General features: G+C 37.9%; 1 protein-coding gene across 1 annotated transcript in view; it reads right to left on the reverse strand.

The window, feature by feature from the left end:
• Window positions 1-2,648: 2,648 nt before the first annotated feature.
• EDEM3 (ER degradation enhancing alpha-mannosidase like protein 3) overlaps window positions 2,649-16,142 on the reverse strand; it is a 36,068-nt gene continuing 22,574 nt past the window's right edge. Inside the window, exons 18-20 of the mRNA XM_058176820.1 lie at window positions 12,961-13,126; window positions 10,776-10,961; window positions 2,649-5,176 (exon numbers count right to left, since the gene is read on the reverse strand). Coding sequence (XP_058032803.1) covers window positions 4,800-5,176; window positions 10,776-10,961; window positions 12,961-13,126 — 729 coding nt within the window. The 3' untranslated portion in view covers window positions 2,649-4,799. The remainder of the gene's footprint in view (window positions 5,177-10,775; window positions 10,962-12,960; window positions 13,127-16,142) is intronic.

The raw sequence follows: 16,142 nt of genomic DNA on the forward strand, positions 1-16,142 counted from the left end.
AGGGTTTATTAGTTCAAGTAAAACAAGGAATCAAAACAGGAAATGATAGCAGAGAAATGTTGGACTGGGCCACAAGATGTTGTTGGGTCCTCTGAGAAAATTAGCTTTGAAGGAAGCCTTGAGCACCTGCACCTGCACGGTGTTGGCAGGGGGGCAGAGGTCGACCCCGAGGCGCCTCACTTGTGGGGTGCCGCAAGGGTCGATTCTCTCGCCCCTTCTGTTCAACATCTATATGAAGCCGCTGGGTGAGATCATCAGTGGCTTTGGGGTGAGGTACCATCTGTACGCTGATGACACTCCGGGCCACCCCAACAAGCTATCGAAGTGCTGTCCCGGTGTCTGGAAGCCGTACGGGTCTGGATGGGGAGAAACAGGCTCAAGCTCAATCCCTCCAAGACGGAGTGGCTGTGGATGCCGGCACCCCGGTACAGTCAGTTGCAGCCGCGGCTGACTGTTGGGGGCAAGTTATTGGCCCCGATGGAAAGGGTGTGCAACTTGGGCATTCTCCTGGATGGACGGCTGTCTTTTGAAGATCATTTGACAGCTGTCTCCAGGAGAGCTTTTTACCAGGTTCGCCTGGTCCGCCAGTTGCGCCCTTTCCTAGACCGGGATGCCCTATGCACGGTCACTCATGCGCTCGTGACATCTCGCTTGGATTACTGCAATGCTCTCTATATGGGGCTCCAATTGAAGAGCATCCGGAGGCTTCAGTTGGTTCAGAATGCAGCTGCGCGGGTGATAGAGGGAGCCCCTCGTGGCTCCCATGTGACACCACTCCTGCGCAGACTGCACTGGCTACCTGTGGCCTTTCGGGTGCGCTTCAAGGTTTTGGTTACCATCTTTAAAGCGCTCCATGGCATAGGGCCGGGTTATTTACGGGACCGCCTACTGCCACCAATTGCCTCCCACCGACCCGTACGCTCTCACAGAGAGGGACTCCTTAGGGTGCCGTCCGCCAGGCAGTGCCGACTGGCGACACTCAGGGGAAGGGCCTTCTCTGTGGGGGCCCCCACCCTCTGGAACGAGCTTCCCCCAGGACTTCGCCAACTTCCTGACCTTCGAACCTTCCATCGCGAGCTTAAGACACATCTATTTATCTGTGCAGGGCTGGCCTAGGGTTTGTTTTAAATTTAGTTTTTAAATGGGGTTTTGTATCATTTTAACGATAGTTTTAAATTTGGCCTAATTTAATAAGTTTTTTAAATGTTGTTTTAACTTGTATTTATTCTTATGTTTTATTAGGCTGTAAACCGCCCTGAGTCCTTTGGGAGATAGGGCGGTATAAAAATTTGAATAATAAATAAATAAAAATAAAATCTTAGTTGTGTTTATTTCATCTTAGATTCCAATTTGAATAACTGATGCTTATGTGGAATGGAATATATATCTACTTATGGAGATCACAGATTATTTTGAGGAGCATCTTAAGTCTCAATGAACAATTCATTCCAGTACTTTGACCAGAATATTTACATGTTTTATTAAATCTTTACAATCAGCAATTATAATCAAGTAGACAATTTTATATACAAAGATTATGTACACTTGGAGCTCAGACTTTTACATCACAGTACACATTTGCCCTTAGGGATATTGTATACGCTTAAAAGCGCCAGATTGAAAAATCCAACAGTAGTGTTAACAAGCACCCCTTTAGACTTTTTCATAAATTACATCATAAGAAAATATATGGCTGTAAATTGGGCTGGTAAAAAGTCTTACAAAAATGTGGATGTATGGTATGCATTCATAGAATGTTCTCTCTTTATTGTACTGACTGTTGGGTATAATATTATCCCTAGGATCTCTTTGTACCTGCGCTAAGTAACCACACGGGAAAAAAGATGGAGACAAAACAAGCAGGTTAAGGAGCCCAATGAGAGATGAACTAGTATTATGCCAACTTCTGCACGACTTCCCTTTAGGTTAGATGCATGCAAGTGGCTGACTCTCGTGCTTCTCATCAAATGTGCCAGAATGGTAGTCTAAAAAGGCTGATATGAAGATCTTAAATTAGATAACTTCTCTCCAAAAAGCCGTTAATGTAGTTAATATGTAAACCTTTTTACTATTGAGCAGGCTTATGGCTGTGATGAAGAACTAGATATATAAAAAGGACAAGCTATATCTGAGGTAGACTACCACCTTTCAGATTCTCCTTTCTAACGGCAAGCAAATATCTCAATAATCCCTGAATCAATGAGGAAAACTCAAAGCATTTGCAGATATTTAATGGCAGGCGTAACCTAACATTCCATGGTATGAACTATGTATAGGAAACAGCAGGTGTGCAAACTCTTAATAAAGAGCTGCATTAATTAATAGTTAATGTAAGAGGTGGTGAAAATTTAGTGGTTGTTGTGCAGAAAGATATGAATCTGTCCAAAATGCTTTGTGAAGACACTACTAGTGAATGATCTTATCAGAAATAAAATGAGCAAGTCCTACTACAGGATTAAAGAAAACAGCAGCTCGGTAAATTATTCTAAACCAGAAGAAATATTTTAAAAGCCTTTTACTACAGGTGTTCCTATTCTGGACATTCCAGGTGTTTTTAATGTATTTTGTCAGCTCAAAACTCATTTTCTACCATAGGGCCCTAAACTATCAAAGAGCACTTTAAAGAATCCGGTACTGAAGTTCTCTGAAGGAATATCCTAGTGCGTAAAAACCAAGCTTCACATCTAAACACAATTTGGGGTTCATTATATGCAAATAAAGTCTTTTAAAAAGTTAAAGGACACTTGTTTTATTAATTCACTAAAACTCACAACCATTTGCACCCAATTCCTGTAAAAGTCTCACCTAGGTATCAAATTCCTAAAAACATTCTGATCTGTACATTTAAAAGGCTGTTTTACACACTGTAAATTTTTTGTAGAAGGACCTTTCAGCAGTTTGCCCTACCTACCTACTGTACATAAATAACTGCAATGTGGTTTTAATTGTTTACTGTGTATCAATCTTTTGTGACCAAGAAACAACTCCGACACACGAGAGCAAAAGAATAATTCATTCCATCTTCAGTTCTCAGCTCAATTGGCTTAACTCTCATGCCATTGCAGTTGACCTTTTCCTGATACAGAAACCCACTCTTATCACTCAGTTCTATGGGGAAATAAAATGCTGCATTAGAGGGAAGCCACTGGTTCCCTCCAGAAATCTGCTATCCAATGCAATATTGGATAGTCAGGTTTCAGTAATAAGAAGCCTGCAGGGAGATGCAATGTAAGCGAACTTGCAGTATGACAAGCCTTCCCATACTACATATTGCATTTGAACATATGATCTTTGTCAATTTTTGCAACAAATCAGCTATATGTGACAAGGCCAAGTATAGGGCGCAGTGCAATATGGCTGTGTCAAATCATTTGACTTTTTACTTCCTAAAAGTAAAAAAGAAAAGAAAAAAAAAAGAAATGTTAGGCAGTCTTATTTGCTTTGTGTGCTACACTGGTTTTTTTTTTTAAAGGAAACTAAATTTAAACGTAAGACATCTGTGAAACATGATTGCTATGAAATATTTCTGCTACAATTGAAAAAAAAATCTATACTAGTGACATGCAAAATGTTCTGAATTTAAAACATGCTGAGTTCAATCTGCTCTGTTCCAAGTGTGAACAGGACTTTTCCAGAAGTGCTCGGAGTGCAAAGCACAAAATACCTGCTATGAACCTAGATGAGGAAGGCATTCCAATAAGCACAGATCCACCCAATTGGAAGTCGAAAGGTTTCAAATTCACCATGTTTTGCATACCCCTCAACTACACATGATACTAGTTTTTGCTTGGCTTTCTATTATGCTAAGGATGCATTATTTATTGTTGAGATACTGACCACTTTTTATAGAAGGAAAACACACAAATTTTAAGATACGTACAGAATAGGATGATTTTGATGTAAGGCCCACTTAATTATAAAAAAAGCAGAACAAAATAAATTAAATCCTAATGCAAGATGATTTCGTACCTTTTCCAGAGATTGGAAAGGATACTGAGTTTGGCTCATTTTGAACTTGCCATTTCATGCACGACATTCAAAACCAAAGTGTTGGGAGTGTAGACAACTTTTGTCCCATTATCCATAAAGAACTTTAAGAATTATCCAGTTTTTCTTCGTCGTTTTTTGTTAACAGAACACATTGCCTTTGGTTTATAAACAACCTTGTCTTGAATGAAAAAAAAAGAATAACATCCAAATGAATTGGTCATTCTTCAAAGTGATAAAATGGAAGAAGTGATAAGGAGGTACAGCACACTCACTACATTAAGTGGCACAAAACAATCACAGCTGCCCACTGCTTCGCCTTCATCATAAAGGCACAACAAACTATTTTTCACCATGTCTCCAAAAAGACTTTGAGATACAATATTGACTCTCAAAAACAGCATTGTCACACCTGCCACTCGTGACCTTTATGGGCCAAGATGTAAAGCTACAGCTGGCCATTCAGGCTCACTGGTGCATTAATTCCACTGCAGTCATTTCTTTGCCTCCCGAAGACGATGCTAAGCTAACCCACAATGATCTGGAACACAGGAAGAATTCATATCATTCCCTGAATGAACCTTCTGTATTACAGCACCATGCAAAGGAACTCTGCAAATGGGTCGATTGCACATTCCCATTTTTAAAAACAAGGTAAACAAAAAAAAACAACCCAGTTCAAATTATAACACATGCTGGCTTTTGCCAATAAAAACCTGGCTGCTTGTCACAATACTGAACAATTCTTTTTTGAATTTCAGATATCAGGGCCATTATCTCCTTGGTAAAGTTCACAAGCAAAGTATTTGAAGTTATAGTTCATCTTTTTCCATCATTTCAAATGCTTCTATGTCTTCATTCCAATCAGCTAATATTGATTCCATAGATTGGTCTTTATTACTCCAGTTATTACTGGGACTGGAATCTGTCTCAATCTTTGACTGTTCCTCAGGATGATTATCCTGTTCTGCTGCTTGACTGCTACTGCCAGTTTCCTGGAATTCAGGGGTACAAGAATCTTGGTTTGTTTGAGAAAAACTATTGCTGTCTGACTCTGCAAATGAGCTTGTATCAACTTCTCCTTCAGATTCTTGAGAGACCAAGTTCAAATCTGCTGAAATCTCTTCAGTTTTCTGATTATGGGAATCATTATCAGATGACATCTGATCCACGGTTTCCATTTCCAAATCTTAGAAGGAAAGGGGAAAAAAACAATTCTTTAACACATTTCTAGTTTACTTCCATCTAGAAGTACCATATGACCATAAGCAATATCAATTGACTTTTTCTTAACTATGATTAATAGTGTCAAAAACTCCCAAATGCACACCTTTGAGGTTCTTCAGATTTACATCTTGTTAGATAAGTATTATAAAGAAATCAGTATAAATTACTTACTTGATTGCTAAAATAAGGATAATGTTCTCCTCAAGAAACTGATCAACCTAAGTTTCCATGGGACCAAGTTTTTTCCCTTATCCCAAGCATCTATTTCTATAAGCATGAAAATAAACAGCCTAGCAGGATTCGTCCAAAATCATGTTTACCTATTTTGAATTTAAATTTTCAAAGCATTCTAATATTAGGATATACTTAGAATCCTAATCTCCAGCATTATTTGAAAAGAAATCTTTGATCACTACACTATCAAGTGTAGTGGAAGCTGGAATTCCACTACTGAAGCTGGAATTAAGAAACTAGTCATTGCCTCCCAGAATTTATGTGCATCTAAAATATTCATCAAATTTTTGAGTGATTTTTGACAAAGTAGTGATGATACGGAAGAAAATACTTCAACTTTCTCAATGAGAGCACCAAACATAGGCATATTTCTACAACTAGATTTTGTACATTTTTTGTTGGATCATCATGTCAGCAGCATCCCAATAACTTTTAAGCATAAACTATCCATAAATTAAGGTCTAGGTCTTGCTGACTAATTTACATTTCACTTAGTTGTAGTATCAGGAAACATCTCAAAATATCTTTTTATCTCTCTCTTGGTAAAGTATGTACAGATATTTTTAATACTTACTGCTATCAATAATGTAGTTTGGAATCGTTTTATCTTTAAATATAGTTGCTGACATTCCAAAGGTAGCACAAGGAGAAGGGAAAAAGTACATGTGCATAAATCCACAAACCCACCAACTTTCAATTAAGTTCATTTATTTACTTAGCAGTTGCTTTAGAAAAAAAACTCTCTAAATAAGATCTCAACAGGATTCAAACAACTATTTATATGTGTGTATTTATTTGTTAGATTTATAAAGCCATCCAACTCAAATAGTGTGACTCTGGGCAGCAAAAAGCATGAAAACAAATAACACCCCCTCCCACCATATAAGATGAAAAATTTTTATGGTATATAAATATAAAATACATAATACAGAAATGGCAATGAACCATAAAGGAATAACCAAAAGAAGACTCCACTTAACTGGCCTCGAATGGCGGGGGAAGTGAGGGAGCCAGCTCTTAATGGCGTTCCTAAAAATGAGGGTTGGGCCTGTTGTATATGGGTGGGATGGGGAATAACAATGCTTCAAAGAGGAGCAACCACAGAAAAGACACGATTCAGACATCCCATGACATTTAAAAGAAAGGAATTGTGGGAGCATGTGGGGGGGGGAGAAAGACGTTCTTTGGATATGGTAGTCCCTCAGGTAACGCTAGTCCATGCCATACTGGGTTTTTAAACTGACAACCATCACATTGAATCACATCCAGAAGCCTATGAAAGCCAGTCCAGTTCACACAGTAGTAGTGCTACATGGCATAATGAGATGCACTCATAACTCCCCACATGCTGCATTCTGGACTAACTGAAGCTTCTGGATGGTCTCCATACACTCTAAATGAAGCTCCTGCAGTAGTCCACTTGGAAAGTGACAGGAGTGATTGATCGTGAGCAGGCCATCTCAGTCCAGGAATAGGTGCAACTAGCACACAAACTGCAGTTTTGCAAAGGCCTCACTTGCCAGAGCTGCCACCCGTTGAGTAGGAGCTATGAATTCAGGAGAATCCCCAGATTGTGCGCTTAATCTGACTAGGGTAGTACTACCCTATTCAAAATTATGGAAACCCTCCAACGTCCGAATGAGTGGGTCCCCAAACTATAACTATTCAATTTTGGCAGAAATGAGGGCAACCTGTTCTTCTGTATCTTCAACAGTTCACTTGGACAGCCATGGGTATATCACCCATGCTCTATACAACCCCCCCTCCCATTTTCCCACAGTAGAAAAAGTGGCAGGCCTGAAGGCCCAACTGTAAAAGATGGCTTCTAGGTCTGACAGATGTATCACTGGATATCATCTGCATATTGATAACACCTCACTCCAAATCACAAATGATCTTTCCCAGTGGCCTCATGTAGACATATAGAAGGAGGATGGAGAGTATAGAGTACTGAGGCACCACACATGTAGCAGACTAGGGCTCAACCACTCCCTTCCACCAACCCTGACTGGAACTGGCCATGGAGCAAGAAAAACCACTCCAAAACAGTGCCACACACTTCTGATATGGAGGTGACAAGGCTTTAATCTGATAGCAACCATATTCCCCATAGAATACAGCAGAAGAAAGTTAGGATCCTACTTAACATTTACACAGAGAGAGAGAATTCAAAGTAACTGAATTTAGTTTGTCCGAATTTATTTTATCCTTAACAATTAACTCTACTACTTACTACAGCCTTAGCTTAAATAGGAGTTAGGGTGAAGTTTCTCCCGAGTCTTTTTTATAGTAGGGTTTTATTGTTACTTCTGATTAAATGCCTGTTATATACCCACCCAATCAAAACTCATAGCCCCAATTGTCAGAAATTTTAATTGCTCTTGTGATTTTGTGATAACCACTCTATGTGATCAATTCTCAGAACCTTAAAGGTTGTAAAATTTCTATTGAGAGTCGTAGTTTTTAGAAATTACCTGGTGCTTTTTTCACATTATTTTTTCCTATGCATTTCCCCCCCTATATTCACTATATTTGCCATACTTTGCTTTTATGACTTCTCTTGGATTGTAAATAAAAAGAAAATATTAGTTATTTTCTAGTTCCTCTGGGAGGGTACCAGATTTTAATATAATCAATATTCTTACATTATGAAAATATACTTTAATATAATTATTGACATATATTTAAAATATTTATTTTCTTATTTCAATATATTTCAGTAATTATATTAAAGTATATTTTCATAATGTAAGAATATTAATTATATTTATTTATATTTATTTTCTTATGAATAAATACTATATATATATAAACTATATGTTTCCTAAAGTTTAAAGATAAACACTTTATTTACAATACATGAAACAATTCCAATATAATAATTCTCTTGACCCTTATGTCTCAATTATCAACAGAGTATGAATTAATTAGTTTTCATCTATTCAGTTAACGCTACTCTCACTGACATCAGTACAATGCTCTTCCTTTTGGAGGTACCCAGATTAGTTCAGTAACAAGATTTATTTTTTTTTGAAGTACTGTATCAATAGGTACCATCCCAAGCTGGTGGTATGTAAGCAATAGTATGTTAGCTTGTAATATAGTTGCTACTTATAATAATTTCTGATTAGTTAAGGAGATACATCCTAGCTCTTTCTCTATTCTAAACTTTTCTTTAAAGTTGGGCAAACAAACAGTTCAGTTCAACAGAAAGAAAAAAAAGTTTCTACAGTTCAGAACTAGCATCAGAGAACCTTGTGTATGTACAGAAGCTACACACATATATTTACATTGTTTTTAATTTCAGATCGTACCAATGGGATAATATGGGCAAAGGAATACACCAATACTCTTTTAAGTGCCTTGGCCTGACAGTATGAAAATGAAGATTCAATCATCCAGGCCAAATGTATCTAAAAAGGTTAAATCATGGCAACTGGACCAAGTTTTTTAAACTGAGATGTTTTGTTACTCATCCTAATTTTTTCAGGCAAAAAAAGCTTTTTGACCGAAGAAGTAACTTGGATGAGTAATGAAACGTCTCAGTTTAATTATCTTTGGTCCATTTGAAATAGCAGTCATTTCCAGGAAAAAGTATGAATAGGTAATAGAGACAACTCTTAGTAGTTATACAAACAAAACATATGGTGAAATTTGGAATTTGACCTATAAATTTGCTATAATCTCCAAAACCCCATTTTCTATTATTCATATTTCAGAATTTTCTCTAGTATTTTTCCAGAATCCGGAAGTACTCGGTAGACTTTGTAAGACCAAAGTCTTCCAAGGAAAATTGTTGGGTTAAACATGTATTTATTTAATAATTAAAAATAATTCAACCAAAATGTTCTCCAGACTTAGAAAAAAACCCTTATGAAATTATGGATTGCAATACTTTGCATGACATGTTCTTTAAAAAAATAACAAAATATTCAGTTTGAAAATGAAAAACGGTCTTCACGAAGTTGCAGTTGGTTAATTCAGGCTTCAAAATCCAGAGGGATTTTGATGAGAATTTGCTACAAAAAAGACAGTTTGGTCCTAAAGCACTGAAAATTTTAATCTGTTACATGATATCAGCAAAGGTACATTTGCAGCAACAAAGCTTGTTTGCATTACAAGTTATGATCATCTGATCTTCCTAATATGCTTAAAAATGTATCGATTGATTTTGCTGTTTAGGACTGCGGCCCACTAAATAAATTCATCTTTAATATTTAACATTGTTTTTAAAATGCTATTTTCAAGATTGTAGAATGAACATTCACTGATAAACATTACCAAGTTCACATTCATATCAAGATGCATTTTTCTTCTCTAAACTTATATTACATACATCTGTGGACTTGAACTGGCAAGCAGAAAAGTTGATTGCTGTGCTTTAAGTATTATCATGGAGGACCATAAAATCAGAAATCAGTTCACTGTATCCTTACATACACAGCTTAGGAGCTACTAATTTAATATCCCTGGAGTTGCAAAGGTAAACCTACAACATTTCTTTAATTAACTACCATGGGTAAGGCACTGCGCCTAACACATTTTTTTTTCTAAAATGTTTTGTTTAAAAGATTATTTATTTTGTGATGCAGAGTAAGGATTCACTTATAGAAATTCAGTCGGAGTATTTAATAAATAATGCTATTTCAGAAAGCCTGGCATAGATTCCTATTTATTACCCTGTTTCCCCCAAAATAAGACATCCTCTGATAATAAACCCAATCGGGCTTTTGAGCACATGACAATAAGGCCAAGGGCTTATTTCAGGGTTCAAAAAAATATAAGACAGGGTCTTATTTTCATGGAAACACGGTAGCTTCAAAAGCTTGAATTAAATATTCCTTCTTATGCTCTCTTTCTATATTCTCCACAACCGAAATTTAAGACAACAGGTAGTCCTCAATTAACGGTGGGGACTGGAATTGCCTTCGCTAAGCGATACATACATAAATCGTGTCATGTGACAATGCTGTTTAGCAATGGTAATTCCAGCAGTCCCAATTGTTGACATTAAGTAAGGACTGCATAACCTGTTAAGCAAGGACCTCCTGTTACTCAACTTTGACTTCCTGCCAATTTTCCCATTGACTTTCCTTGTGAAAAGTTAGCAGGGAACACTGAAAATCACATGTCCATGGGGACACAGCAACAGCGGGAACTCCAAGGCCCGACTGTAAGTGCCACTCATTCAGTGTTGTTGTAAATATGAATGGTCACCGATCATTAAGTAAGTACTACTGTATGATTCATTGGGATTGCTTTTAATCTTAACAAAGATGTACTTTTACCTCCTTTTCTTTATCAGAAAGCATTAATTTTGTCCTTACCTCTGTCTTTTGCTTTATCTGAAAGCAGCACTTCTACACCTTCATACGACTGAATGGCATCAAGAATAATATTTCCTTCCTTGTTGAAGAGAAACAGCATGGGGATAGTGATATCGTCTGTATTCTTGCCATCACCCGCCATTTGAAAAAGGGGAGCTGTATCACTGCTGCTTCCTTCATTATCATCTAGGTATAGCAAACATAAATTTTTCCAATAAAATTTCCAGTGGAAATTTCCATCATTTGTACCACATCCACATTGTTATTGAGCATTTTATATGTGCAAGTAATAGACCTGATTCATTTTTTTCATGGCAGCAATAATCTTTGGAAAATTATTTTAAAAGAAATAGGGACAGCACATCTTGTGTAATCTATGAAGTATAAATACTCATAAGGTTTTTAAAGACATGTTAGATACATTTTTCAAGATGTTGTAGACAGGTGCTGATTTTGTACAATGGGTAATATCAACTGCTTAATACTGCAAGCTGTCATAAAGTGAATACAAATCCTGGATGCACAATTACACAGGGAATTTCTACTTCTAATTCTAATATACTTTGAACACATATATATTTGCATGCATCTTTAAGCAACAAGACCTAAAATAATGTGTTTTTTCTACAGTAGGGATGTCAGATTGGTGGGCCGGATGTGTCATGTGCAGGCCATGCCAACTCAAGCTCTGTGAATGGGAAAAACATCACAAAACATCACGTGATGGCAAACATGACACCACGAGTTTGACACCTGTGCTGTACAGCTTCTGACCTACCACCCAAATCATAATACATGCTTAGAAAGGGTATTACAATGAAGTACAATATGAAATACCCCACTCTAAAAAGGAAAGGTCAAGATACAATAAGCTAGCACAAGTTACCAGAAAGAACCTAGGCCACTATTTGGACTGCCCTTCTTACATCTATCTATTGCATCTGTGCCACTTGTCATTTGGCTTTCTTTGCCAACAGAAAGTACATGAGTAAGTAAACTTGTGGCTGGCCAATCTATTTCTCTACTCCGCTTGGCATACAGTTCAGATAACAATACAGGTAGTCCTCAACTTACAATAGTTCATTTAATGACTGTTCAAAGTTACAATGGCATTGAAAAAAGTGGCATGATCATTTTTCAGAGTTATAACCTTTGTGGCATCCCCATGATCATGTGATCAAAATTCAGATGCTTGACAACTGGTTCATAGTTATTACCCTTGTTGTGTCTCAAGGTCATGTGTTCACCTATTGCAATCTTTTGACAAACAAAATCAATGGGGAAGCCAGAGTCATTTAACAGCTGTGTTACTAACTTAACAACTGCAGTGATTCACTTAACAACTGTGGCAAAAAAAGTCATAAAATGGGGCAAAATTCACTTAACAAATGTCTCACTTAATGTTCTGTCCTCCTTCGCCTCTATCCGAGTGATGGCTTAATTAGCCGGCACTATCAGCTCTGGAAGCAAAATAGTGAGCGTCTGCCAAGTGTCTCTGTTATCTCCCTCAACGCCTATGAGTCACCCAGGAACAAACTTCAGCTCTTAGTTAATCAGTTGATTTGCCTGCTACGAAGAGGCACAGCAGCTCTGGCTGCCTTTATATCCTGTGGGGTGTGGCTCCATGACTCAGCACTTCCTAGGCCTGCCCCACCCCTGCTTCTGTTGTTCCCTCCTCTCCTGCCTACAAAACCTAGGGTCCAACCAAGCCTGATTGCCATCAGCTGGGTCTGACGGCGTGGCCGGGAGGGGGGGGAAAAGTCAGGGGACGGAGGCCTCATTATCTCTTCCACCTGGCCTGCCTCTGGCTCCTGGAGCTGAGCCAGGGAAGCCGGTGCTCCCGAGGTAAGTCCTGACAGCCCTTCCCCCTCACTTTCCAAGTCACTTTCTGGCAGGAGGCCCGGCTTCAAGTCACTTTCTGGCAGGAGGCCCGGCTCGGGGGGGTGCAGACACAACACTTAACAACAGAAATTTAGAGCTCCATCGTGGTCGTACAGGACTACCTGTACAATCTTAAAGCAAATGCTGAAGCTGTTCAAGGAATCCTATCTGTTTCGATGTTAAACTGGTTATTATATAACCCATTTGGATAATCTCCTAGGGTGCAAGTTTCATTCCCTGTTTGTGACAATTCAGAAAATATACATTGAATTATAATATCTTTGCATAACTTTGAATAATTTACCAATAACAATGCCGCCTATGGCCCCAGCTTTTTGGATGTTCCGGGCCTTTTCAGCAAACATGCACTGCCCTCTTTGCATCAGAGCAATTTTTTCCTTCAGTGCTTCCGGATTGGTAATCTCAGAGCATCCATTATATGGTTTACTGACTGCAACAAATCCTCTTGTCTGTGGAAGAGATTAAAAGCTTTAGTATACAATATTCAAGTCTGTAGAACATTTGCATTCCACCAGCAAAACATAAGAACAGCTTCCTAGCAAATATATCTATCAAGTTTAACACAAAATTCAATATGTATAAATCCACTGAAATCAATTAACTTAAACCGCACTGGAACATGGCCAGTAATTTTAAAACTCAGACATTTAATACAAAATGTTTTTCTTAATTTATATTTATGCTAAATAACAATAAGATTCTTAGGCTAAATAAGAATAATTATACCAACTTTAGGAACATTTTGAAGCTGCTTTATTAATTTATCATATAACAAAAGGGGGTATAAATATTCTAAATATTTTAAATTGAGCACCTGATATAGTGTTACATACTCTTCCAGCGCTGGTCCAAATTGGTACATTTTTTTATATTATGAATTCCTACATAAATTTTAAATAATCAACAAAAATCTGCTTTTCATGATAGATTAACACTTGTCTAGCTCATTATGAAACTGAGATAATCGTATTCAGCATATGATTAGAAGAAATGGAAGGCACAGTTGCTGAATATCTCCGCTATGTTTAGTATAAAATATGAACAGACTGTAGCCGCCATATGTTGGCCTTTCAACCAATATGGGCAGTGGTGGAAGATATTGGGATTTGTAGCTCAACAGCAAGGTGGCCATCTCTGCTAAATACAGTTGAACATGATATTCTTCTGGAAAAGAACACTCTTGCATTGAAATAGCTTCCAACCTATTTTACATATTAGCTAACAACACATAAATGAGAAAGTACAACATAAATGCAATGTACATCTTTATATAAAAATATACACAGCCAAAAGGCAAGGAGCTAAAAACCTAAGCCTTTGGAGCATCTGGTAATTTAGAATGCAAAGGTTTGAATCAGATAACACCAAAATTAACCCATAATTTTAGTTTTCACAAGACTTAATAGGAAAACATGCAAGATAAGCCCATAGTCAAACTAATCCAACCAAAAAAGTTGCATGCTAGGTTTTAAATTGTATGTGCATTCAAGTTGTATATCTTGCTGAAGTTAATCACTGAACCATTTGTTGAAGTTGAAAACATTTCTTTAGTAGTTATATTGTAAATTGGATTGAATTTTCTATGTGCATCAGTGCTACAATGAAGGTTTTCTTAGTCCAATCTGATCTCTGGAGTTGTAAAGCCAAACATAAGGCAAGACTGTTGCAAAGTAGTTATTCAATTGGGACTGGTAACCTATTCTATTCCTCTGATTCTGTACTATAAAATCATGGTAAAATTCAAAGGTTCCCTCTAAGTTATAATCAACTCAAAAAGGCAAATAGTACATATTTGGAGCGTTTATTATATTGCATATCAACCAAATGTGCTTGATCAACAACAGAAGTGTGTAAATTGTTTCAAGCTCAAAATGTGTTGTTCTGTCTTCATAGGAGGTGTTCCGCACTGAAAACAAAGGAATTTCATTGAAAGCTTGAAATATTTTGCACACTTCTAACAGCAAATGAGATTCCAAATAGTATCTCTAAAAATTTGCCAGCACAAAGAAGAGGGAGAACAATGCCAAAAAGAAAAAAGGAAGAAAATCTTCTTGCATTTAACAGAGGCAAGGATTTCAACACAAGTTAAAATAGGGAAGAAAATGGTAAGAGAACACTTGTCTACATTAGACGAGTTCAAATCACCAGGACCGGATGGATTACACCCCAGGGTTCTGAAGGAACTGGCAAACGAAATCTCAGAACCACTGAACTATATCTTTCAAAGATCCTGGAGCACAGGAGAGCTGCCAGAGGACTGGAAAAGAGCTAATGTAGTGCCCATCTTCAAAAAAGGGAAAAAAACAGATCCAGGAAACTACAGACCTATCAGCCTGACCTCAATACCGAGGAAGATTCTGGAAAAGATAATCAAGCAACGAATCACCGAACACCTAGAAGCAAACAAAGTAATGACCAAAAGCCAACATGGGTTTGTCAAAAACAGATCATGCCAGACTAATCTTATTGCATTCTTTGACAAAGTGACAAAATTAGTAGACCAGAGGAATGCTGTCGATATAATTTACTTGGACTTCAGTAAAGCATTTGATAAAGTAGATCATAACCTACTACTAGATAAAGTAGAAAAATGTGGGTTAGACAGCACCACCACCAGATGGATCCGTAACTGGCTGACCAACCGCACTCAACGTGTAATCCTCAACGGAACTACATCCACATGGAGGGAAGTATGCAGTGGAGTACCCCAAGGCTGTTTTAGGCCCAGTACTCTTCAACATCTCCATCAATGACTTGGACAAGGGGATAGATGGGGAACTCATCAAATTTGCAGATGACACCAAGCTGGCAGGAATAGCCAACACTCCAGAAGATAGGCTCAAATTACAGAAAGATCTTGACAGACTTGAACATTGGGCGCTATCTAACAAAATGAAATTCAACAGAGAAAAAAATAAGGTTCTACATTTAGGCAAAAAAACCAAAATGCACAGGTACCGTATATGTGGTACCTTGCTCAATAGTAGTACCTGTGAGAGGGATCTTGGAGTCCTAGTGGACAACCATTTAGATATGAGCCAGCAGTGTGCAGCTGCTGCTAAAAAAGCCAACACAGTTCTGGGCTGCATAAACAGAGGGATAGAATCAAGATCACGTGAAGTGTTAGTGCCACTTTATAATGCCTTGGTAAGGCCACACTTGGAATATTGCATCCAGTTTTGGTCGCCACGATGTAAAAAAGATGCTGAGACTCTAGAAAGAGTGCAGAGAAGAGCAACAAAGATGATTAGGGGACTGGAGGCTAAAACATATGAAGAACAATTGCAGGAACTGGGTATGTCTAGTTTAATGAAAAGAAGGACTAGGGGAGACATGATAGCAGTCTTCCAATATCTCAGGGGCTGGCACAGAGAAGTGGGAGTTGGGCTGTTCTCCAAAGCACCTGAGGGTAGAACAAGAATCAATGGGTGGAAACTGATCAAGGAAAGAAGCAACTTAGAACTA

The sequence above is a fragment of the Ahaetulla prasina genome, chromosome 3, assembly GCF_028640845.1.
Source record: "Ahaetulla prasina isolate Xishuangbanna chromosome 3, ASM2864084v1, whole genome shotgun sequence".
NCBI lineage: Eukaryota > Metazoa > Chordata > Lepidosauria > Squamata > Colubridae > Ahaetulla > Ahaetulla prasina.